The following is a 24,538-nucleotide window of genomic DNA, read 5'->3' on the forward strand; positions in this document are numbered from 1 at the left end:
TTCTTCCTATAAAATTTCTAATGAAATACATTTGCATTAACAGGCATTTTTATATTTCACTTCATGAAAAGAGCCCAAACAAATATCCTTTGCCATTAGAAATAAAAAATGTAAAAAGTAATTCCCTAATGTGGCATTTTAGTTTCAATCATTATATCTGCAGAAATATTTTTAAATGATTCAGTCACTCTTACCACATTTAAAACATAATCGCCTCAAGGCACTTAGCATGAGCCAGGTAAGGAATATACATTAGGAAGTTTTCAGACGATAACTAAAATCAACTCTACTCACAGTTGCCATTTTTCTCCAGAGTGGAACCTTTATCTCTGGTTTGGGAACTATCCTTCCAGACAAGGAGGAGTTATGTAGGAGCTTGCTCCTACTTGGCCACACTGAGACAACCTCTGTGGTGGTACAGGAATCCTCACTGTAAAGCAGGAACCCTCTCTGCAACCAGCCATCGTGGGGGAGACAAAAGCCACAGCATTAAAGACATCAGGCCATCTCAGAATTTGGGATACGGAAGTCTCAAACTGACTTTACCTGTATCAGATCAGAAAAAAGTTTACCCTATTTTTACATGTAATAAAATTTACGATTTTGTAGTTATTGGTTATGTTATTAGATTAAGAAAGTGAAAATATGATGTTAAAATAGAAACCTTGCCTATGTTCACAGAAAATAAGAAATATTCCTCCATTTCTCATGCATGTCAGTTACTTTAATTGAGTTTTTTTTTTGTTGGATAGGGCATTTGATATAAGTTGTAATGAAATTTTACACAGGCTCAAGTAACTAGATTATACTACGAACACAGAAATTTCACTGGTACCCCCCAGTGCAAGAGCACTGCTGCAAGAGCATCTTTCTTATTTAAGATGGTTTGGTTTAATGATTGTCTATGCTGCTGTTGAAAGGTAGACTGCAGACATTTTGATCTGAGATTATTATTTATCATTAAAATGCGTAAAGCAAGAAGCAGTGGAGAAGTCTCTGTGAATTTTTATATACAGCAGAACACACACAACTGACTGTCATTCACTTTACCTTTCCATTGCTGAAGGTAGTATCAGGCAAGCATTTCATTCATATGCCTCCTCATATGACTAGGTTCTCCATGAAAAGAAACATAACAACAATGGATCAAATAACAGCCAACTAGTCCAATTTAAAACTTTGCCTGGCTTTTTCTGACTGATTTGGACTCAGATGGAAACCAAGTCAGAAACCATATTTATTTAAAGATAGCTTGTTAAATTCTTCACCTTCACCACTTCATCTTTTCCTTCAAAGAGAGTGATTTTCCATTTCTGTACGTGCCCACTGAACATATCTGCAAGCATTAAATACAGACAGTGAAACCAAATCTGTAACAACATAAATGATGTTATAGCTGATGGTAAGAAGAGTAAATAATCACTTATTTTATTTTTCACCCTGAATTTTGATCTAGCAGTGCAAACTCTACCAAAGATGCAAAATACATCATTGCAAAAAGTAAAAGATCAAGTCAGTTATCAAATGAGAAGGAAGAGCACCAGCAAGCACTGCAATCCCATTTGTGGAGCCACCGAGCCTTTGTAGATCTGACCCAGTTGTCCAAGGCCACCTACTTGTCCTTTACAATCGTGGCAGAACTGATGTGTTCTGGCCCCTTAGTACAAAGCTAATTGTGTCTCAGCAAGGACTACAAGATCTCAGCCCTATGATTCCAACCTCAAAAGCATACATCGTTGGGCTGTAGTTAGGTGTAGTCAGTGCAGCCAGCTGCTGAAGCATATACCCAGCCTCCCAGTGTGTGTTTTACAGCTGATGTTGCTGTAATCATTAGCCCTCAAGCTTTAGTAAGTCAACACTGGTTTAAAACTACTGTGAGTATCTCTATGGTAATGTGTCTGGACCTTCCAACTGCAGCACGAAGTGATCAAAGTTAGGATTGACAGACAGAAATTTTCCAGCTGGATCCTTCCAGTCACCAGAAAATCTTCATTTATTAGCAGTAAAGCCTTCAGAAAAAGAAGTAAATCAGGTGGGCATTTTTATCAAAATATAAACAGAATCTGAGGTTGACTGTAGTAAGTTCTGATTGACTTGAAACATTTTTCCAGAATTTTATCTTTGAAATATTTCTCTTGTTGAAGTGACATTTCCAAATAAGCAGGAAATCCAATTTCCACTAACTTCCCATCAGCATACAAGTCAGTTGCCAAGCAAATTTCTGGGCAGACGAGCAGCAAAAGTTTGGAATGAGTTTAGAGAGGATACACATAAGACTATATTTCCTGGTTTGTTCTTAATCCTGTGATAGCCAGCAATTAAAGTACTGTTTTAAGTCACACACAAGTTTTCCTGTTCATGGTGTACATGTTGGTAACAGAAAAGAAGATAAGCCTACTGTTGTCAGAGACTTGTCAGTTTTGGTAATACTTGGTACAGACAGATAGAGCTGCTCTCCTCCATAGTGAGAAAGAACATAACTGATCATCAAAGAGACTTGGTAGCTGGTAGATACAGGAAGTGAACTGACCAGAGAGAACTAAGAAAGTCCACACATTTAAATGTATCCTGCTCTGATCCCATTTTCAGCAATGGCAACACTTCTACAGCTGTTTGAATGGGGGGAAAAAACCCCAACTAATCAAAACTGGAGGGGAGATATCAGAAGACGGCTCACCCAACCTGCACACAAGCTTATACCAAGTATGCATATACAAACATACAAAAGGATTGCCCATCATCCAAAGAAGTCAGACTATCTTCTTCAGTGGTCTTGTGCTGGAAGAATGAGTGAAAAATAAAAATCCTGTAAGGGAGAAAGTGTCAGATCAACAAAAAGCAGTGGTGGCAAGAAGCGCTGCCAACATCTCCGAGTGATGCAGATTTGCTGTGTTGCACCTATGCCCTGTCACTGCCTCCTTCACTCATCAAGAAATGCTGAACGCTTATCAGAGAGAGTTAGGAATAAGGCATTTGGAGAAGCAGCACTGTCCAGCCCAACTACTAGCTACAGCTAAAACAGCTAAGGGCTGTGTGGTAGATATGCTGCCAGGTGTTTTGAGCCCTGACAACCCATTAACCCGAAGAGGAGATATCAGGGCCCAATAATTTATTTCTGTTGAATTAAAAATAAAACTTGGAGAAATTATCAGAAAATTTGAACAGCCTTTTGCCCATTGCTATCTTCCTATGTGAAGAAGACCAAATCTTCACCTTGCTGATGTTAGTGGAGTCCTTCCAGGATCAAGCGTTGCATCCTAACATAGGAGTGGTAACTTGTGAATTTGGCCATTTTTACCAGACTCCATGTATGATTTGCATATTTCTGCACTGGGGCTGGAAGTGCAAAAGGGTAGGAAGTTTTTACTGTAGTATCATTGAACACAGCTTTGTATTTTAAGCTCTTTCATTAGATTTTGAAATAAAATGCTGTTCTTCCTTCAATCCTAAGAAGCGAAACACAAAAAATGCAGATTACTTCTTGGTAATCACCTTAAAAAATAATCACATTTAACTTCTTCATGTTCTGGTTTGCAGCTAGAAAGCTAGCTCTGTTAGACATTCTTACAATGAGTCCCCACAATGAGAGTTAACTTGATCTCTCTCCTAAAAGCTTCTGAAGTGCACAAAAGTTTATTGCTGCTCTTTACCACTCAGATGTTCCTAAATCTGCCTGATGACAGTATCTTGTAGGAGTAGCTCTTTAGCTCAACCTCAAATGTGATCATATATGTCTAGTATCCATTTTACATCAGTAACACAAACTGAACCACCTTGCAACTGTGAGCAAGTTGACTCCATTTTTATTCATTTTGTTCCAGTGGATCCTGTGCAGCTATACTACCTGAATTCCTGAATAAAGTAAGGGTATGTTGAAGACATTCTTTACTCAATTGCTGTTTAACATGCTGTATGTCAAAAACTGTCTGTGTGTCATAAAGTACTAATTTTTAAACATACACATATTTCAGACTTGGATAGGTAAACTGCATTATGCATTGACAGCAGAGAATAAGCATGAGCATGGTAATTAAGGGTCACCCTCCTCTCACAGGCAACCATCTGCATTAATCATGAAAAAAACAGTGTTCACTGATAAAACTTTACATATAAGCTACAGAAGTACAGAACCCTTTTCAATTTTAAGCTATCTGCAGAGTATTTGCAACCAAATCAAAAATAACAATAAAGTGAACATGAAAGTATGGCCTTAAAGGAGTTACTTTCAGCACAGCAGATTTTTCAAATCTAAGGCAAGGCCACAGATGTCTTACAGCTCTAAGGGGAAAAAAAAAAAAATCAGTGATCTAAAAATAGCCTCTTGTATAAATCTGGTAGAACCCATGAAAACGATTCCCTTCTTTGAAGATGATTCATTCACTGAACCCTTTGAACTGTACGGATGGTCCCTAAACCACTAAAACGCCAGAGGGCCAAAAAAGATTGTATGTACATTGGTTGTTCCAGTTAATGCGTATCTGCAAGCAGACAACAAAGGAACCTTCCGAGTTGATAGGGTAGCAAAGAAACAAATATAAAGCCAAAGTCTAAAACTGTTGGCTTGAACTAGTTTTTAAGAGAGTTTCTCATCATCTGCTAGTTTTTCTTCCCAAATTCTTAAATGATGTGTTGGGACAAAATGGTGGCTATTAGGACAAAACCCAGGAACACACTGAAATAGCAGACTTTATTCCACATACATTCATGAAGACCCAAACCCCCAAGAGGACCATATAAATCTAATTCACTGTAGGATCTTACTAGAGGTCATACAATAGCCCCACTCTTTCTGGTTGAATGTAACAGTGATCAGTCCCACTAGTTTTCATGTTACTGATAATTTTATGATATTTTACTTTCTTAAACATCTGGCTTCATAACTGAAAGAAAAGTCTGATATCTCTAACACTAGAATACACATAATCTAACTTGATGAAATTTTAAATACATTATTCTTAAGACTGGCACAACTCTTGTCTTGAACTTGAGTCTTTAGTAGTATCTGTCAAACACATGGTTTTCAATCTACTAATGGTATGAGAAAAAATACTTCCGTTGCTCACTCCAAGCCCACCTGAAGGACCAGAGTAGTAAAAGGTAACTCTGTCACACAGAAATGAGCAAAAATGCCAGAATGGACCAAAGAAACTCTTACACCAAATAAAGCAACAACATCTATACAAAGTCACTTTTGAAAGAAAAAACTGCCATTACAATTAAATTTATTCCCATGCACCAGGCCCACAAAGATAATACTTTGTGTGAGTCCTCTCCCAGCAGTACCCTACTTGGGTCTGGAATATAAGAGTGAATGCTGTCATTTCGCCAAGTTGTACCAGAAGTATCTCCATATTACAACAATTGTGATTATTATGCCCTGCTTGGTGGTTTGGTGTTTTTTTTCTGTTTTGTTTTGATGTTCTTTTTGTTTGTTTGGGGGTGTGTTTTGTTTTTTTGGGGGGGTATTTCTTTTCCCCCCTTTTGTCAAAGCTCTCTTCAGGACAAGACCCTCTGAGAAATGTCTCTTTTCTGCCTTTTAGTAAAAGCACTGATTTAGCGACCAATATTCTTCCTCCAGCTATCATGATAACACAACAAACCAGCAGAATTTGTCTGGAGAAGTACTCCAGACAAGGAGAAAAAATGCATGAAGCTAATAATTTTTTATCCTTTCAAGAATATAGAGCTTGCATTGGCAAAAAGATAGTAGTTTTCAATTTGTCTACACAAATATTAGATAGTTCCCTCTTGTTCTCAAATATTAAATTACATAGATTTAGGAGTCCTGTGTTCTTATGATGGGGTGGTAAATAAAACTACAGAAAAGCACAGACTATTAGGTGACTTTAGGCAGCAGTGCATACATTACTACAACTTTGTAACACAGAACACCACCTATGTATCTGCTGTTGCAGTGAAACCAATGCATGATTACCTGTTTTAGAAGCTCATTAGGACTACCACAAATAAAATCCAGAAATAGCACATTCAAGATGATTGCTATAATCCACAAAATTTCTTAGCACTGGGTTGCAAGATACATTTTTGTTGTGTAGCTGTAAGATCTGGACAGAAATCACTAGATTCAGATATCACATCTCCTCAAGGCTTTCAAGTGTCATCAGCATCCTGTGCCACCAAGACATATCTTTTTTTCCCTTAAAACACCTCGCTACCACTTGTCCCTTCAGTCTCACTCCCTTTGTCTTAAGCCTCTGTCCCGGCCTCCTCCAGTCTGTAACAGTTGCTCCTTCTACAGCCACTCGAACTTAGGCTAGACTGATTACTTTCTTTTCACTTGAACAACTATGTCTCACTCTGCTTAGCACATCTCAGATCTTCACCCATCTCTTCTCTAACCATCCACTGCACCCTCATAGTCCTCTAGTTGACCTTTTTTATGTCTGCAAGAACCTCCAGAAGAAAGATAGCCAAAGATTTCCCAGGTTTCCACCAGCACACTGTGGCTGGCATCCAGAGCTCCATGGGGACGGGAGCACTGTCCAGGAGCTGCAGCCCACTGTACCACATCCATGTCCCACCACACGACGTCCACGAGAATGTAAGAAATCAAAACTTTTCAGATGTCTTGCTATCCTTGCCTCCCTTACTTTGCAATCTGAGGCAAAGGGACACAGCCTAAAACCAGGCTGTGGCAAGGTGTTCAACATGGCAGTTTCTCACATCTTCCACAAGTCACAACACTGCCTGGCACATAAACATAGTCCTAGCCATTTAACACATGAATGGTTTTATTCTGGAATAAAACATGCCACCTTTTCATGAAAGCTTGTGTTATTTCCCAATATAATTAAACAGCTGTTTAGGAAACAGCTTTCTTTGAGACAGGAAGGAGCAGTGATTCATCAGGACAGGACTCTGGAATGGATGGATTTCAGGGAAGCACTCTCAGACCCAAGAGAATGACAAACCCACAACAGCCCATGAAGCAGTGGGCTCATGTGGGACAACCTCTTCCAACTCTTTCAAAACAGAGAATTAAAGTTGGGTGTCTCATCTCCCTAGCCACTATGTTATCACCTACCCTGGGGTCTCTGAGTTTCAAAAGAAATTTGATTCACTTCAGAAATGAATACACACAAAAGTTAAAGCCTCATTTTCCACCTCCTTTTCGAAAAGAGATTTCTTGGTTTTCTGGCTAGCACGACTTGATAAGTTGCATTTAATAAATGGACAAAATTATTATTAAACATAACTGCAGGAGAATGACTGTCATTGACAACATTCAAGTTCACATTGCCTCCAGACAGCCTTCCAAATCTACAATGGGGGAAGAAGAAAACTCTTTTGTTCTCCCTGTGGTAGAATGGCTGAGCTAAGAGCAAAGGGAAAATGGAGTGCTGGAAGCAGCTCCACAGCTACCTTCAGAGACCTCCTGACCAATTCCACATTTGATTAAGCTGATTCTTGTTATAGCACTAAAATGTATGCTTCTGGTAAGTGCATCACTATTTTGATTAAAACATTCATAAAATGAGAAAGGAAGCAGACCCCACCCCTCAAAACATAAACAAATAAATTGTAATTAAATCTAACAGATTACAGCTCTACATGCAAACTGGATGTGACCACAGTTGTCCTAGGCTTATAAATAGCAGTTGAATAGATTGTTTTCCAATAGCTACATTGCTTCAAAGCTCCATTCTGCCCATTTCAGCTCACTGCCCTACCTCACAGTGGACATTACTGTCCCTACTAATGCAGAGTCTCTCAGCTAACTGTTGCTTATCCGGATTTCTTACTCAAACACAATTTCATAATATCTATACACATGCTCACACGTGGCTGCTTTCTCTGTGAATTCTACATGCTGGAGTCCAGGCAAGCCAGATCATTGCAATTCCTGCTCCACTCTTCCGTCCTATGAAACTGACATTGGTCCAGTTTTCCTGTCCTTTTGAAATGGAAGCTGGCTCTTCAGATGCAATATGAATCCAGAGCAAGAGATCAATGAATTGTTAATCTATGTTCAAATTAGTTCTGTGTTTTCAAATTGAGTAACTCACATTATTAAGAGCTTAATATTGATACTGATTCCAAAGTAGCACCACTTAGCTGAGGGGCTTCTTAACATAAATCTAAGCTCTACCCTTTTTATATTCAAGATACAAAATATTTGGCACTGGATGGCCAAATCAGTGGGTAGAGATATACAGGGATTTTTTTTTTTTTACCAATTCTGCAGAGTAACTATTCACAGAATCAGAGGTAATCCAAGGGAACAGAATGGCTCTAATACATTTTGTTCTTTTATATCTGACTATACAGGTGAGAAAGACATTTATAAATAATTGGATGCTGATGGCTGGGGCAGTGGTTGCCACAATTGGTTGACCTGCAGGAGAAAAATAAAGGTCATGAGCAAATGGGCTAATGGTCCTCTCAAGTAAATACAGTTACCTGCACTAGACATTACCTCCAGAAAGCTGTGCAGCATGCCATCTTACTCAGAATTAATAATGTATCTCCAGACAGCACTTTTTCCTCACACACAAGGAAATGTGACTGAAGCTTCACAAGCTAAAAGCACCAGTGTTTTGGAGGAGTCATGTGAGCTCCTATAGAATGAGCTTGTACTTCATGACCTGTGAGAATTGCCCCAAATAAGATGCCCTCAGAGAACCAAGGGGGCAGTCAGATATTACTGCCCTGCAAGACCAGTTGCCACTTACTGGGCTAGAAATGTACCTACTAAACTGGGCCAGAGTGGGACAGAACGACACAAGACATCATTGGGTGGCAGTCGTTACTGTAAGCTCATGCCCTCAATCACAAAATGATGCATTTCAAACACACATGCTACATTCCACAATGCTCCACACATTTATCTTCACATCAGTAAAGGTGACTGTTGATTTTCTGAAGCCATAATCCTACTACCATTGACTGACTTCAAAGTCCAGAAAATACTGGGTTTTGTTACCATGACAACACTCCACAAAAAGAGTTAAACTCTGCTACATCATAAAATATTTCACATGCTATCTCCAAGCAAATACACAAGTACATACAGCCTTCACTGAAGGCAATTTTAGAAAAGTTACATGTACATTAAAGATAATTCTACAAGTTTCACATACATCATGCACCTTGCACTTCGGGCTACACTGAAAAACCCGTTAATAGAGACAGACTTGAATCTTTCAAAAACATAAAAGGAATGGTCAACAGGCAGACAATGTTCTACATGGAAAGTAAAGTACCCTGAGATCTGACAGCAGTGCAGGTGGTACAAGAGGAAAATTAACACAAAGCAGTTTCTTTTCCATTTCTGCTTCTCTTTCACACCACTACTTAAAGTTTCACCAAATCTTATTTCACTGACTTGAATTTTTAAGCAAAACCATTTTTGAGGGAGAACACAGGTAATCTAAAATGACAATACAGTAGTCATGCAAATAGCATATCTGCCTTGTATTCTGAATATTTTTTTTTTTTTAAAAAGCAACAACAAACAAAACCCCCAACTCTGCTTCTTTTTTTGCATATAGGACTAAGCTTATGAATGTCCCCAGATCTGGTTGCATTAACCTGACAAGCTTACCTGTGAGCACATAGAATTTCAGAAATCACTAGGAACTAGAAACAATACTCATTTTAACTTCTACAGGCTCTAGGTATTATTACACAAAATTCAGAACTACTTCACAGAAAATTACCAAGTTACTGAAAATAGGCACTCGCATTACTCCTTACTTCGGGAATGCCTATGCTGCACGATCCAGCCTGATACAACTACCTGATCTAGGAAAAGTAGAGCAACCTGTCTGAAATAACAAATAACTTCCTGGAGAAGTTGAAGGACCCCCACTAGAACACATTTTTGTGAGCCGGGTGCTTAAATGCTTATTACAGCAAATAGGTCAAGCTCATCATCTCAATGTCACAGATGTCCATGGCACGGAGGGGGCACTCAAGGAAATGTCTACAAAAAGTATTTGGTAGCCTTGCCTCTCTCTCTGACTACCTGCAGAGAAGGCATGAGGTTTAGTTTCACAACCTAAACCTTCTCAATTACTCTGCTCTCTAAACCACTACCTAAAGTATGATAGATGACTAGATTATTCCTCACTTGAAGGAGAGAAGTGTAACTATGTGCCCATTTTCTGTATCACACCCTAGTGATCATCAGGCATTCTCAGCTGCAAGAATTCAAACCTACCTCCTGCATCCCAAGAGCATGCACTATTCCCTAGGGTACATGGCGCAACTTCTCAGCTTGCATTATGTCCTTCAGCTGCATGCTCAGTTTTATTTGAAATCCCTCTGCTCTGCATTCAGCATAATCATGGAATATTACATATTACTCAGAAGATCCACATCAACCTCCTCAGAGTCTTATTTTGCATATAGCAAGTGGCACAAAATAGAATACAGATGCTACTAATGCTCAGTTTATCCAAAACTATTTGGGTTTGGGCACTGAAAGCAAATATTCCAAAATAGACTTTTACTGGAGGACTTAAAGGGGTGCAGGGGTCATGAGATACCTGTTGATTCTCAACTGCTGAAGTGGTTGAAGCTTAGTGTTCTCTTACAAGCTTCCAGTGCTTCTCTTTTCCCTATATAAACTAAGGGGGAGGGGAGGAAAAAAAAAAGCAAGATGCATTTTATGTTTAACGATAGAAATGACTATCACCCAGAACAGTTTTGGAAATGCAGAATATTGTGTGATTCAATACCAAGTAAGTTTAATCTACCAGGCTGTTCTGTTTTCTTTGCCAAGAGGTTTATTATTTTCTGAAGAAATGGCTTTCTCCATTCTGTAACACTTCTCCTGTCTGCATTGCTTAAGAGCACAGCTATAGTGGTTGTTGAGGTTTTCCTGCATGATCTGAAGGAGAAGTGGAAAGGTCAGATATAGAGCACCACACCTTTGCAAAAGTCGTTTTAGTGTATTCGTTTAAAAAATCTGATCTTAGTCCAAGAAAAGCACGTCTCTATTAGCAATTTTCCTTCTGGTAGGAGTTATTCAGGCCAGCACCTCTCAGAGAACAGCTAGCCTAAATTAAAAAGGCTCTACACTGTGACATAGTTCAACACTTTTTGGCCTGCCCAAATTTTTTTTCTGCCAGCTTTGCAGCCCCAGAATATGTTCAAGAGGACTCTGGTATCTTAGGTGTCCTATCAAGTTGTGAAATGGACCTTCGTCACACTAAGTTACAGTTGGGACATACTAGCAGCCAGTTAAACAGTAGTACACTTGAAACAAAACAAGATATGCACAAACTACAGCGGCTTTTCTTACACATGATACTGCTTTAAAGAGAAGAACTGTACTTGAAATCAGGGCAATGCCTAGTGTTGCATTTCTCCAGGGCCCGTGGACCTGATACAACTCTCTCAGTACCTGGATTTCTCAATGTTCTCCATAGCTGTTTGTATTTGGCAGCTGCATCCTTTTCCCTGTTCCCCCAGATTAAAAAAAAAAAAAAAATTAAAAAATTGTAGAAGCTAGGTGCTTGACATATTGGGGTTCACCCTTCTCAATGCTTCTGCCTTGGAACTTAACACAGATCAACACTGGTTAAGAGATACTGTTCCATGGTATCTCTTCTTATTTCTGAGCTTTGTTTTCAATAATTATTTTGCTTTAGAAAAGCCTGAAAACTGTCAAAACCTGTTCCCAGTGTAGCCAACTTTCAAAAGAGGCTCATAAATAGTTTTTTTTCTTCCATGAAGAACACAGCATAAGAAGAATCAATTACACCTGCTGTTCTCATTTCAATAAGAAAAATATGATAAAGTAACCAATAGAAGACTGAAGAAGATTTTGGGTTTTTTTTCCCCACTAGGCTACCTGTTAGCAACAAGAGCCTTGAAACTTGTTCTTGTGGTTTTTAAGTTTAGCTCATATTTATATTTCAAGATGTTCAAGAAAACAGTCTCTATGCACACACTTTTGCTTAAGATTTGTATTTGGCCATAACTAAAAGATGTGTTTGTAAACATAAATAAGGTAAACTTTTATTATCTTTTCAAATCCCCAAGGAAGTATTCAAGAAGCTGTTTACTTTTTGCTGAACAGCTGGTACTGTTGCACTTCAGAACTGGCAGTAGTTGATCACTGGGTCAAGCAGCCATTATACACTCAGTCTCATCTCACGCTCAGTGTTATGATTCAGTGATGTAAGCTAAGTGTCTTGTGTCTTTATATAAAGCTGATGTAGGGTTTGAGATATTAATGCTGTCATGATACGGTTTGGTTTTATTAAGGAGGGAACGTGGGCAAGGTATGTCTGGTTTTTACTTGAGTGTTTCTGCCCAGGCAACTTAGTAAGAGAGCATATGGCTGGGCACAAGAAACTGTGGGTCCTATTCCAAATTAGGGCACAGATGCATTTTATAATACTTAACAAGTCCACTTAAGATCTTCATCAGGTAAACGTAGATTTTGTTACTAAGCTTTTGAGATCTATAAACGCATGCAAACATGCAAGAACTGCTGAACGATTACTCAGAACCAGTGTGAAGAGGATGTAATCAACGCATCTGCAAGCTCTGACAATTCAGAACTTTTTATTAAGACAAAGAAAAGAATTGTCTTTCTAACACTGTCCTCACCCAAAGAATACAGATTTGATGGACTTAAAAAGTAAGATTTAGGCAAACCGTATATTTTAAGTGACATGGGATTGGTTTTGGTTTCATATTTGAATTATATTGGGTTGAAAACATTACAGGTTGATTTCTTTTAATACCAGTTTAATATAATGGTATGGATGAGTTTTAAAATATTGTATAAAGATAGGGTCAAATGTCTATAATGAAATATTTCATTGTGTAAACTATTAAAGAAAGTTTAGAACAGAAAAAGAAGACAAACAAAGCAGCATGATTTAAGTGGGTTGAATAGTTCAACAGCTGGAATATTATGTTAATATATAACAGTGCTAACAGCCATTTGACCCATGTATTTTTTTTGTCACCTAAATACAGTTAAATGAGATTTCCACACAGCTAATATGTGCAATCAAGCATTACAGTAGTTAAAACCATGTGGTATTACTAGACACTTTTTCTGTACCGAAATAACTAATACTTTATTTTTTGAAACATTATGGAAATAAATACTGTTATCATGTACTATTAGAGAAACATATTTCCGTACTTCTCCACTGCTTATAGCCCACCAGGTATCAAGTATTATTCTGCCTCTATCATAGTTCTGTAATATTCCAGCCTTGCTTTGGTGAGGCAACTACTCAGGTATGACATTAACCTGTAGGAAATTGTGCCAGGAGTAGCAGCAAGAAGAGAGGCTCTAACTCAGTTTAAAAATTATATAAAATATTTTACCGATCTTCATTCTTACAAATATGGAAACATTTCTACTATAACATTGAATCAGTTCTTAAATAAAAAGCCCCCATCATTTCCCTTAGGTTCTTGGGACTCTGAAAATGTAAAAAGAACTGAAACCATCCAAAATAGTATTAAAGTGCCAATTATGAAGTTCAAAAACATCTGAAATATGTTCACTTTAATAACCAGGAAGCTGACAAACATATTTGTTTATAAGAGCACATGATGTAATAAATAATAAACTATTCATAAGAACTGAAAGGGGCATTAAGACTTAAAAAAAATAAATCTTTTTTTCAAACTTCAACTTAAAGAATTTTGCAAGAATTTCTATTTTGCTCTCCTCCACATGAAAAAAAAAAAAAAAAAAAAAAAAGTTGTCCTAAGTATTCCACTCTGAAATATAAACAAAATTCCTCAAATCCAAGAAATATAACATTTTGGGTTTTACTCCAGTCCTGCACAGACTATGTCCCTATTGCAGGCTCTGCTTCTGAATAAGTAAAACAGTCAATGTAACCGCAGACAGTTGTGCAAGTTTCTCAGCATTTGAACAAACAAATTGACTATGGGTTCTGGTGATGGGTGTTTTTTATTCTGTGAACTCTCTCACTTATATTTTCCTTGGATGATTTCTGGACTTTTAAAATTATAGAACAAGATTATATAATATTTTAATTTCTTAATTTTATTCTAACTAAATAGCAGGATCTATTTAAGGCCATGGAATTACTTTGTGACATGATATCCCATTTTATTAGTACCACAGAAAAGTAACGTAAGGTCCAGCTGGGATCGTAACACCATTTGTTTTGATAATAAGCTTTGGAATAGGCCAACAAAGCAAAATCATATTTTTAGAAAACTTTCTAGGAAATTAATGAAGAATCTACTCTGATTTAAAATAAATAAATAAAATCCAGAGCGATCACCTCTTTTAACTGCTAAACTTAAGAGAAGAGGCTGACGAGCAGGTTGCAGCAGTGCCTGCCTTAGTCACTGAGAGGGGGGACACAACCCTTCCAGGTCTGGATCGAGATGACCCTGCAGTCGCGGCCCCTGCCCGCCTCTCCCGGGAGGACCCCCGAGCCCTACAGCAGCAGCAAAAGGCGTTCCTGCCCGTGTTTGCAAACCCGAGAGGTTCGGCTCTCAGCTGAGCATCCACGCCTAGCAGCAACAGTTCATTTTAGCCAGATGCGGGCGGTTGGGGGGGGGGGAGGGGGGTATGCGGAAAGAAAAAGGGACGGAGAAAACCCAGCAGCAAGCACCGGATTTTCTGCTGTTGAGAGCTAAATCGGGGCAGATTTTATTCCGACATATTAACACCTTTCCCAGGCGCCCGCTCCCTGCCGTCAGCCACAGAGCTCGAAACAAACCCCCTCCGCCCCACCTATAACTCCAAGAGCGACCCGGGCGCAGGGGCACCCCGGGGCCACCCCAAGGCTGAGTGCGCGGGGCGGGGGGAGCCCCAGGGGCGCGGCGGGGGGGAGGGGGGGGTTGGTTGTGTGTGTGTGTAGGAGCTGCGAGCCAGGCGGCCCCCGCCCCCCTCGGCAGTGCCAGCCCGGCCCGGCCCGGCCCGGCCGCCGCAGCTGCGGTGAGTCAGTGGGCACCAGGGCAACCGCTCCTCGCAGCTGCATCCCGCCCGCCCAAGCATCCTCTTCCCTGCCCGGCGGGGGCGGGGGGACGCTCTGGCTCCGTCCTGCCCCTGCCGCGGCCGGCGGGGACACTCCCCCCCCCCCCCCCCCCCCCCTCCCCGGAGCGGCCGCGGTTTACCTTGCCGCCGGCGTTACTGGTCTGGGTCTCCGCCTCGACGCCGCAGCAGCGGGGCGCCCTGGCCCGGGCGGAGGCGCCGGGGTCCCTTCGCTCCTTGCGGCGGGGGCCGGCGGAGGGCGGTGGCGGCGGCTGCCGGCTCTGGTAGGCGAGGACGGAGGGGATGGAGTCGGCCGCGTCTGTCTTGATGAAGAGACCGTGCAGGGTGGCGGTGCCCTGCGAGATGGTGGTGGTCTGGTGGGGGGAATTGGACTCGTCCGAGTCCCGGCAGTAAATCACGCCGCTCTGCGAGACGTGGATGCTGGGGGCGCAGCCCATCCCTTCCCTTCCCCACCCCGCCCCGCTGCACCGCCGGCGGGCCGGCCCGCTCCGCTCCGCTCCGCTCCCACCTGCCGCCCGCCCGGGCCGCGGGACCGCCTCCCCTGCGCCGCGCACCCCGCGCCGGCACCGGCACCGGCACCACCCCACGCCGGCGGCGCTGCCCCGGCCGCTCCCGCCCATGCGGCGCCTCCCCGGCACCCCCGCCCGTCTCCCCGCGCCGCCCCCGGGGACCCCCCAGACCCGGCAAGCCCCTTCCCTCCACGGCAGCGTCTTACGAAGCGCCTGCGGCCACCGGGTCCTTCAGCCGGCGGGGGAGGAAAAGGAGAAGAGAAGGAGGAGAAGCATCACCGGCGGTGCAGCCCCCTCCCGGGGGTCTGCTAGAGGGTCCTGTTTCAAGCCTTCCGTACGTACAACATGACACCCCCTCAACTGTGCCATTTTTTTTTTCTTTTTTTTTTTTTCCCTAAGCAGTTAAAAATACTTATTTTGACAAAACGCACCTACTTTTCTTAGCTATGGGTGAGCAAATCTCAGTTGTTTGGGGGGACTGCAGGGAGGAGTCCAGAGCCACACAGCACCCACTGCAAATTAGGAAAAACGGCCAGGATTGTTCCACAGTTTGTAACGCTGCCTTTCAACTAAGCCAATACTCAAAGACACAAACTGCTGTTTCAGCCTGTATGTCTGATAGCTGCCAATCCCCGTTTCCAGTCCCTGGGGAGACAATCAAGCAAAATGTTTAATGCTGCAGAGATTTACACGCCTTCTTACCTTTCCACAGTGAATAGTTTCATTGACCTCAGTGAAACTACCTACGAGGTGTAAAGCTAAACATGTGGGGTTTAAGTCTTTGCAAGATTTTGGTTTAAATCTCTCTGTTTTCAATGGCACATTATAAATCCTCCAAGAATTGGTAATGTCATCCAAGCAGTATGCTGCCTGCTTAATAAAGTATTTAACTGACACCCAGTTACCAATGAACACTCGTGTATACACCTTTTCTTCTCCTTGGAGTGTTACCTGATGTTTGACTGCTGTTTCTCCACCAAGTTTTTAGTGAGTAGTGTAAAAATAGCAGAAATGTGAAGTACAGTTGGTGCAAGGACTGTGATGCAGAAGGACAAAGTGCTCTGGATGTATAATTTTGGTTCCTAATACTCCTGAAGCGCTTTCCTGGATTAGAGACTAATTTATTCAGAAGTGATAGCTTCACAGCTAAAAGGCCTCAGTTTAGAGAGGCTGTTTGAGCCTTTAGCCTCTGTCTCTGCTGATCCAGTCCATGGGTCACTGTAATTATAGCAACATGGACATTCACTCACCCATCAAGAACTGGACTGAGATCACCAACCTGTTTGACAAACCTGTTTTCCAGTCACCTGAGAGAACCTGTGTTGGCCCTAATAATCACATTTTTCTAAATATTTTTTTTCCCCACTAGCTGTCATTGCTCATGAACCAAGATGTGGCTCATATCTTGCATATGCTGCATGCTTGCATGCTGCCACACTGCTCTGCCAGTGGCTCTCTTTGAGGACTACCTTGAAGACAGGCTCAGCACAAATGAAATGAAGCAGACTACCTTTCATCACCCAGCCATGCAGACTTTCTCGCCACTTAGACTACAGTTCTGCATGAGACCTTCCGGTCTCCCAGAGCATAATGCACTCAGTTGCAGATGAATGTGTCCTAAAACTGCATTTAATAACAAAAGAGCAAAAAGTTGTATGTATTTCTTGCAATATTTTCAAGACCTGATTTGTTTCTGTCAATGGTTGGGAAACTAATGTTGGGGATTTGAGTCACCTGCCCTAGATCACACCTGAGATTTGCAGCAGAGCCAGGAATGCCACTCAGAACCTATACATTGGTGTAAATGACATTGCCCCAAAAGACCTCTAAGAGTTGTTGACTATCTAGTTTGAGACTTTGTTCATAGGAATTTATTCACCCCAGGTATCAGCAGCATCTAGAATTTTAATAAAGGATGTGAATGTAAACTGTATTTCGGCTTTGCCTCTGGACCTATCACTGGGCACCACTGAGAAGAGCCTGGTTCTGTTCTCTCTGCACCCTTCAGGTATTGATATACATGATAAGATACCCTTCCCCGAGCCTTCCCTTCTCCAGGCTGAAGAGTCCCAACTCTCTCAGCTTCTCCTCATATACGTGGTGTTCAGAATGTACGTAGAGAGATGGAACAAGCAAGTGATGATTAGCGTGAGTGGAGGCTGGAATCGGGCAGAGTGAGTGGGTGCAGAGGAGAAGCATGACTGTCTGTCACTGAAATAGGAAGTGAAGAAATGGAAAGTTAAAGGTTTCTTTTCCTTATATCAGTACTCTTCCTGCATCTTGCCTGTGAGAAGACAGCCATGGATTTACTGGACCAAGAGGGAATGTTTAAAACACATGCATGCACACCTGCACCACCTTTTACGGCACACCCAAGTCATGCTCCTGCAACCGTCTTGCTGCAGTCTGTCCCGGCTGATGCCCGCTAAAGCAGAAGTCTTTGCTGAAAGCAGCACATAATAATTCAACCAGGGACTTACAGGAGGGACAGTTACTGTACTGAAGCAGACTCTGCCCTCAGAAACGCATATTTAGTATGGCCCCAAAATGAAGCCACTGCATCTGACCACTGGAAGATATTCACATGCACCATTTTTTCTACCGCTTAAGAGCCTTCATGGGCTTTAGTTACAACTCTATAAATCCCAACAAAGTTTATGCTCACAGGAAACCAATTTCTTACACATGACTAATTTCAGCATGATGAATTTAAGCATATGAGTGATTCTGGAAGCCGTCAGTGGAACCCTGAAGTGTCTCATATTTTTTCCAGTAAAAAGCAGTGGATATACATTCTCTATGGTGTTTACACCTGCAAATCCCCCTACAATAAGGAAAATATAGTCTTTCAAACTTTATATCCCCTCCAAAGCCAGTCTTATGTTTAACTCTGCCCTCAATATTAAGACGCTATGCTTCAAGTAGATTGGTAAATTTATGTTGGCATTATTGGAAGTAAAATCTGTAAATCCCAGTTCATTGCAGTAAGAATATACTACTTCAGAGGTCGCATTTTACAGAGACTTAAAAATATGGTGCTTGACAACCAGCTACTGAAGACAGTTACCTCTATTCATGGTTCATTTACTGTAAAACCAGTTTAAGAATGTATAAATAAACCTGTACCAAAAAAAAAAAAAAAAAAAAAAAAAAAAAAAGAAATTACTAGGCTCTTAGGACACTCAACAGTTTCTCAGTCCTTTCATATTGGTCCAACAGATTTCTAAACTACAGTGAAAACTAACATGTTGCAAACCCAGATTACAGCAAAGTAGATACCTAAAAATTATTTAAATTATCCAGGCTATGTGCTGTGTCTTTAACTTGAAATAGATATGAGGAAAATAATAATCATGGCAACTAGAATAGAACTCTTCTCTGTATACCTCTATTTTGTTAAAAACCCACACCTCTGTAGTAATGTGATAACCTGTAATAGATTACCAAGTGCTAACCTCGTGCTTACATACAAGATGTATGTAACAATACAAGAAATGATGGCACTTGGAAAACAGAAAGATATTAAATACAAGAGGTGAAGGTTGTTTCTTTTGCCTGAGGAAGAGCAGAGTGTATATTTCAGTCCACAAATCTGATGACTCTCTCACCAATGTAATTGTAACTCCACTGAAAGCAATGACCTTTCTCTGATTCAGCCAAAAAGCAAAATCAACTCCTATTTCTTTTTTTCCCCTGCACCAAACTCCTTTCATTTCGTAACTTTGAAAAATCATTTGTTGAAGCAAAACTATGTTTGAATTTACCATGGGTTTGTTATAGTACATTTGCACACTAAATTCTGTGAGTGCTCTGAAAAACAATCTCCCAATAGCAACACCCTACAATAAGATACCCTCAGGCAGCTACTGCTGAGACAGAATGGGTTTGCTGGGACTGCTTGCTGATCACACTGTAAAACCTGTCTGTCACCTTCTTTTACAGTCAGATTTTGATTGGCTTGGATAACGCCAGATATCTCAGTTTCCCCAAAAGTTCATAAAATACTTTGCACGATGGATATATTGCAAGTGGGGAAACTGAGTCACAGAGAAGCCTGTTTCCAAGCTCACTCAAGGGAGCAGAGCTGAAGAGGGAACTCAGCCCGGTACCCTTTCCACTAGCAGTCTGTGCCGCTGTAAATGCCTCAAGGCATGAACTGTGCTGAGACAGCACGGAGGGGCTGGGGCCTTCCTCCACTCTCTACCTCCCTCCACCCCTTTGTGTGCAAGCAAGGAAGAGCTGCCGTTCCTGCCCTCCTCTGTCTGCAGCTGTTTCTCTCCCCCCGGGGCAGAAGAAGATGCAGTCCTCGGCTTTTGCTCCTCACTGCTGACAGCTGATGAGCTGCCCCGGGGATGCAGGTTTCCTCCTGGGGACAGACACCTGCAGTTGTTTTCCCCAGAATGGGCCAACCTGGCACCGTCCTTTGTATCAGCATATTCTTGAGAGACGCAGCAAGCCTTTACTACACTGCTTTGAAGAGTAGTGTACAGAAATTCATAGCAACTACAGGCTTCAGCCACCAGCAGTAGCACTGCATGTTAGCATTATTCCCCCTTGAGGAATAAAGCTCAACTTTTGGCAGGACAGTGTCCAGGCACTTCTAGTTATAAGCAAATTTTCTAGGACAACAGTGATCACATCACATTTAAAAGGCTTGGACTTCTGCTCTCCACCAAGCCCTTTGGTCTGCCTTTGAATAGGACTGTATCAAGTACTTCACAGCAGTCAGATTTGAGAAAAGCATCTCCTACCAGCACTGAAAAGTCCCCCAGCAAGACTTCAGTAGCTGTTTCCTCAGAAGCATCTTGTTCTTTGCTCATTATTACTTTAATAACAGAACTCTGCTCCTTTGATTTATTCTTCTGCGGGAATGTTTGAGTATCTCCATAGCAAACCCCTCTCGGGTGGTCACTGCATTCACGGGAAGCCTCTGGCTCTGCGCACCGGACACTGCTGAAGGCAGCTCCCGGCGAGCCGAGCCGTGTTGAGCGGGGTCAGGCAGACGATTTGGCAGCAGCAGCAGTCGGACACGTCTCCACCAGCCCCGGGGCCGCCGCCCGGAGCGGGAACTCACCCGCAGGCCGCCCGCAATCCGTCGCCGCTGCGTCCCGGAGCAGCGGGGAGCCCCTCGGGATCGCCCCGCCGCCTCCCGACCCGCCCGGCCTCCGCTTACCTGCCGCCCCGGCCCGTTCATCTTCCGAGGAAAGGCGGGGAGTGGGACCGGCGCTCCGGAGCAGTTGTCCAGGTGAGCGGGGCGGGCCCCCGCCGCCTCCCCCGGGGCCGGCCCGCCCCCCCGGAGCTCCCCCGCCGCCCCGCGCCCGGCCCCGACGGGCTGGAAGCGCTCCAGGAGAACGTGTTTCGCCTCCGGGGCTCCGCTGGTGGAGGAGGGCGAACCGGCGTCCCCGAGTTGTCCCGCCCCTCCTGCCTCCCTCCCTGCCCGTGCTCCGTACAGATCATTTTCTTCCCTGATGGAGAACATGTTGTGAGGGGGGAAAACGCTCGGGGAGGGCAAGGTGAACCAAGTGCTCAGTGTGCTAATAGTTACACAGCTTTTGGAAGAAGGCAAATCCTTACATCCCCCGGAGAGAGTGGTAAATCCACCCACGGAGCAGATAGCTTGTTGCTGGTGCTTTTCAGGATCTTTGGGTAAAATCCAGCCTCAAAGTCAAGGAGAGGGAACACAAACTGCCTGGGGTTGAGAGAGGGCAGTGCGACGCTGACCAGGAGCAAATCCCAACCTGCAGAGGTAGGACCAGAGACATACTTCAAACAGCCTATTTTCATCTTTGAGATATTCTAGTTTGCAGCAAGTACCAGGTAGGTGGAACATGTCATCTTGGGAACGATATCTTTGGGCTTGACTGGTCTTGACTCTCACTTTGTTGCTCTCTCCTTCATGCTTTAAGAACAGCTTGATGCTGTTTTTCCTTTTGGAGTATTGCTATTTCTTGGGTGTTTATTAATACTGTCAATATTGTCACTGGCCTGCACTGGTATGCAAGGCTTCAGTGACAAAGCTGTACAAGACACTCAGCAAACACAAGAAAAAAAAATCCCTACCCAAAAAAGTCAAAGGTTTGCATGCAAGGCAGCAGAGAGCACATGAATATCACAAATGTCACAAACATTAAAGATGACTGGGAGCTGTGGGAAAAGTAGTGGTCGAGTCACAGCAGTTACCTAGCCAAAACCCCAGAAAATCACAGACCACAACACAAAATAAACCCAAAGCACTGATCCTGTGCAGAAGATCAGGTCTAGAGAGAAGAAGCAGAACTAGCGTGGCTGAGCAAGTGATGTCAGATTGAGGCTAGGAACTCTGAAGGGCTGCCCTCCTTCCAGGGGAGAAGACACAGAGTCAGCAAACACAATCCTCCTTGAGCTCCCCAGAAACCCTAGACAGCGCACATATTGAAATGTCCTCAACAGCAGGTCAGAACATCCCCCTTTTTGTGGCCATACATCGGCAGGAGATACTGCCTGGGAGCTCATGTCCTTGGACTCTTCCAAAGGTCCTGGTCCTGCATAAATGAGGTAGATGGGAGGTTTGTTACAGCCTCAGCTGCATACAGCCATGTTCTTGGACACCTGGGGCTGCAACCCGGGTATGGTGTCAGAGGAGGAATAGCCTTTCCTCTTCAGCACCTCTGCACAAGTGCCAGGTGTCCACCAGCCAACTGCAAACCTCAGAATCAGCTTTGCCCAGTTATTTCAGTGGACTGTTGGACAAGCAAGCATCACAACCTGCCCTGGGACCTTGCTTTCCCCAGGCAGACAAACTAGGGACTAATTGAAGCATGCCTCCTACTCCGGCCATTCTGTGCAGCCAGACTTCCCTCCTGACAAACACCCAGGAGAAGGAGGAAGAATCTCACCCAGTCATGGCATCAGGGAAAAATGCTCATCTGGACACAAGGGCTCAGAAGTGCCACAGTTTTGGATACAGTCACACAGACCTTTTGCAGTTCCCACACAGGCCCTTCCCTGCATTTCTTCTTGCACTGTCCCCTTCAAGCTGACGTGGCTTTTGAAGACTCACGAGAAGAATGCTGAGACCAGCCAGAGCATCAATTCTTTGCAAGCACTGAGAAGCTACCATGGGAAATGCTGAAGGCTCAGCCCCATCGCTAACAACCACACTCAGTATGTGGCAGACTAACGGCATTTTGCTTGCACTCCGAAAGGAGGACGCCATCCTGCAGCAACCATGCCAGCAGCCAGGCTTTCACTGAGCAAAAAGCATGGGCACAGGTCCCTCACTTTTTATTCACCTGTGACTTGGGATTGGGCTGCTGACACTAACCACAGTGCTTTAGAAGACAAAATGTAAGTCAGACTTTGTTTCTGGAGAAAGAGACCAAATGTGGGGGATTATTCTCCCTACTTTTCTTTTAGAAGTATAAGTAAAATAAAAAGTAAATTGTCTGCTCCTTTTAGTACATTTTGCATGCATGTAGATTTTAGCATACACTAAGGACCCCACTTCAGGCTCAGTATACTACTCTCACTGAACTTAATGGGAATGTAGCTGTTTATATTATAATAGGGGTAGAATTAGGCCCTTCATTTGAACTTTATGGCTTTTTTATTTCTTTTTTTATTAATCGATTTCATCATTCTTAATTTGCTTCTGCTGTGCTCTGAGAGCATCATAAGTACCCCAGCATCCTGAATAACATCCTTAAATTCTGGTATGCAAACATTGTCCCTCCTAGTGCAGACTTCAACTCCCCTTCTAGCCACATTCTCAAGCAAATTTCTTGGAATTTTCTTCTGTTAGTATCAGGGTGGTAATTTTCAACATTTTTATCACTCTAGAAGTCCCTTGTTTCTTTCCTAGGCTGTTTACTTTGCTCTTTCTTGCACACTGCCAGTTAGGTTCTGAACATTTGGCCTTTGCAATTTTCTTTGCTGTGCTTAAATCTGCCATTAAAATTCCTCTCATGTGTAAACCTGTTTATGAGGCGCCTGTTCCTGAGATGCTACTGCAGTTGTACAAACTGCAAGAAAGTGGATGTCTGTGTATCCCCCTGAGTGGAATTCCCTGAGTACATCAGCTGTGTCTGAACTGTGTTGTGACAGCAATAGAGTTCATGTTTCTTATGCAAGCCATATGTTCACGCCACAGATTCTGGGAATTTTGAAAGAGGTATCCAAAATATGTCACAGATAAGGCTCAAGATACTGCTTTTGTTGGGTGAATTCTCCAGCCTGTGGAATCAAACAACAAACTCAAGCAGCAGACCAGTAGGTCTAGGTATAGCAAGGTCCATAATCCCTTTCTGCCTCCCTAACTGGCTGCAGTAGGTTCAGCTCAAAACATCCACATATAGTTTATGGAGAGACAAGTTCTAGGTACCTGCTGGTGGTCAGGCTGAGGGGTGCTCCTAGGTCCTCCGATGCTCCTAGGCTCAAGTGGACTTGAGAGCTCAGATTAAGTTTGCACTTGGCCATTTGTTTTTAATTAGCGGAGCACACAATAAAGCATTCCTGGTCTTGCAGGCAGACCCAGTCCCATGAATGGCATCCTCACTTATTTCTCTGCCATCAGAATTTCCTTCTCCGATCTCACAGTAGGTAAGAGTAGAATGTGTTTGCCATTTAGACAAGAAGTTTTTTTCATTTTCATATATATTTGGCTAGCACTGAAAATGCTGCTAGATCTCAACAGATAAGAAATTGGCTAAAACTAGCTTTGCTTAAAATGAATAAATGATTTTTATCTCTGAACATACATAACTTACATGTCAGTTAGAGTATTAATCCTGAAAAGGTCATTATTTGCCAGACTGCAAGCCAAATTGGAGCACAGAGCATGGTTTCATTATTTTTTTTTTTCATCCAGTCCTTATACACTAACTTGGGTTTAATCTCTCCTCAGATTTTCAGGTCATCACAAGGACAAATAGAAAAAAAATCATTAAGGGTTGATGTTAGAAGCTGAGGCAAATACATATCTAACAATACTGTCTGGCAGAGCACAGCTGGGTGAATAGGACACTGCCTGACAGAGATTTGTCATGTGATGTGTACTCAAAAAAGCATTGCTTTT

At 42.6% G+C, this 24,538-nt stretch overlaps 1 protein-coding gene across 3 annotated transcripts in view; it reads right to left on the reverse strand.

Moving 5' to 3' along the window:
* Positions 1-15,713, reverse strand: part of PDE8B (phosphodiesterase 8B) — an 80,302-nt gene extending 64,589 nt beyond the window's left edge. For 2 of the 3 annotated variants that reach the window (XM_042804418.1, XM_042804417.1), the window contains exon 1: positions 15,100-15,439. In XM_042804418.1, the coding sequence (XP_042660352.1) occupies positions 15,100-15,414 (315 nt within the window). In that variant the 5' untranslated portion in view covers positions 15,415-15,439. Of the gene's footprint in view, positions 1-15,099; positions 15,440-15,692 lie in introns of those variants that run through there. The other variant, XM_042804419.1, reaches the window with a different exon arrangement.
* Positions 15,714-24,538: the final 8,825 nt, after the last annotated feature.

Source organism: Tyto alba, unplaced genomic scaffold, assembly GCF_018691265.1.
Source record: "Tyto alba isolate M040663 unplaced genomic scaffold, T.alba_DEE_v4.0 Super-Scaffold_42, whole genome shotgun sequence".
NCBI classification, from domain to species: Eukaryota; Metazoa; Chordata; class Aves; order Strigiformes; family Tytonidae; genus Tyto; species Tyto alba.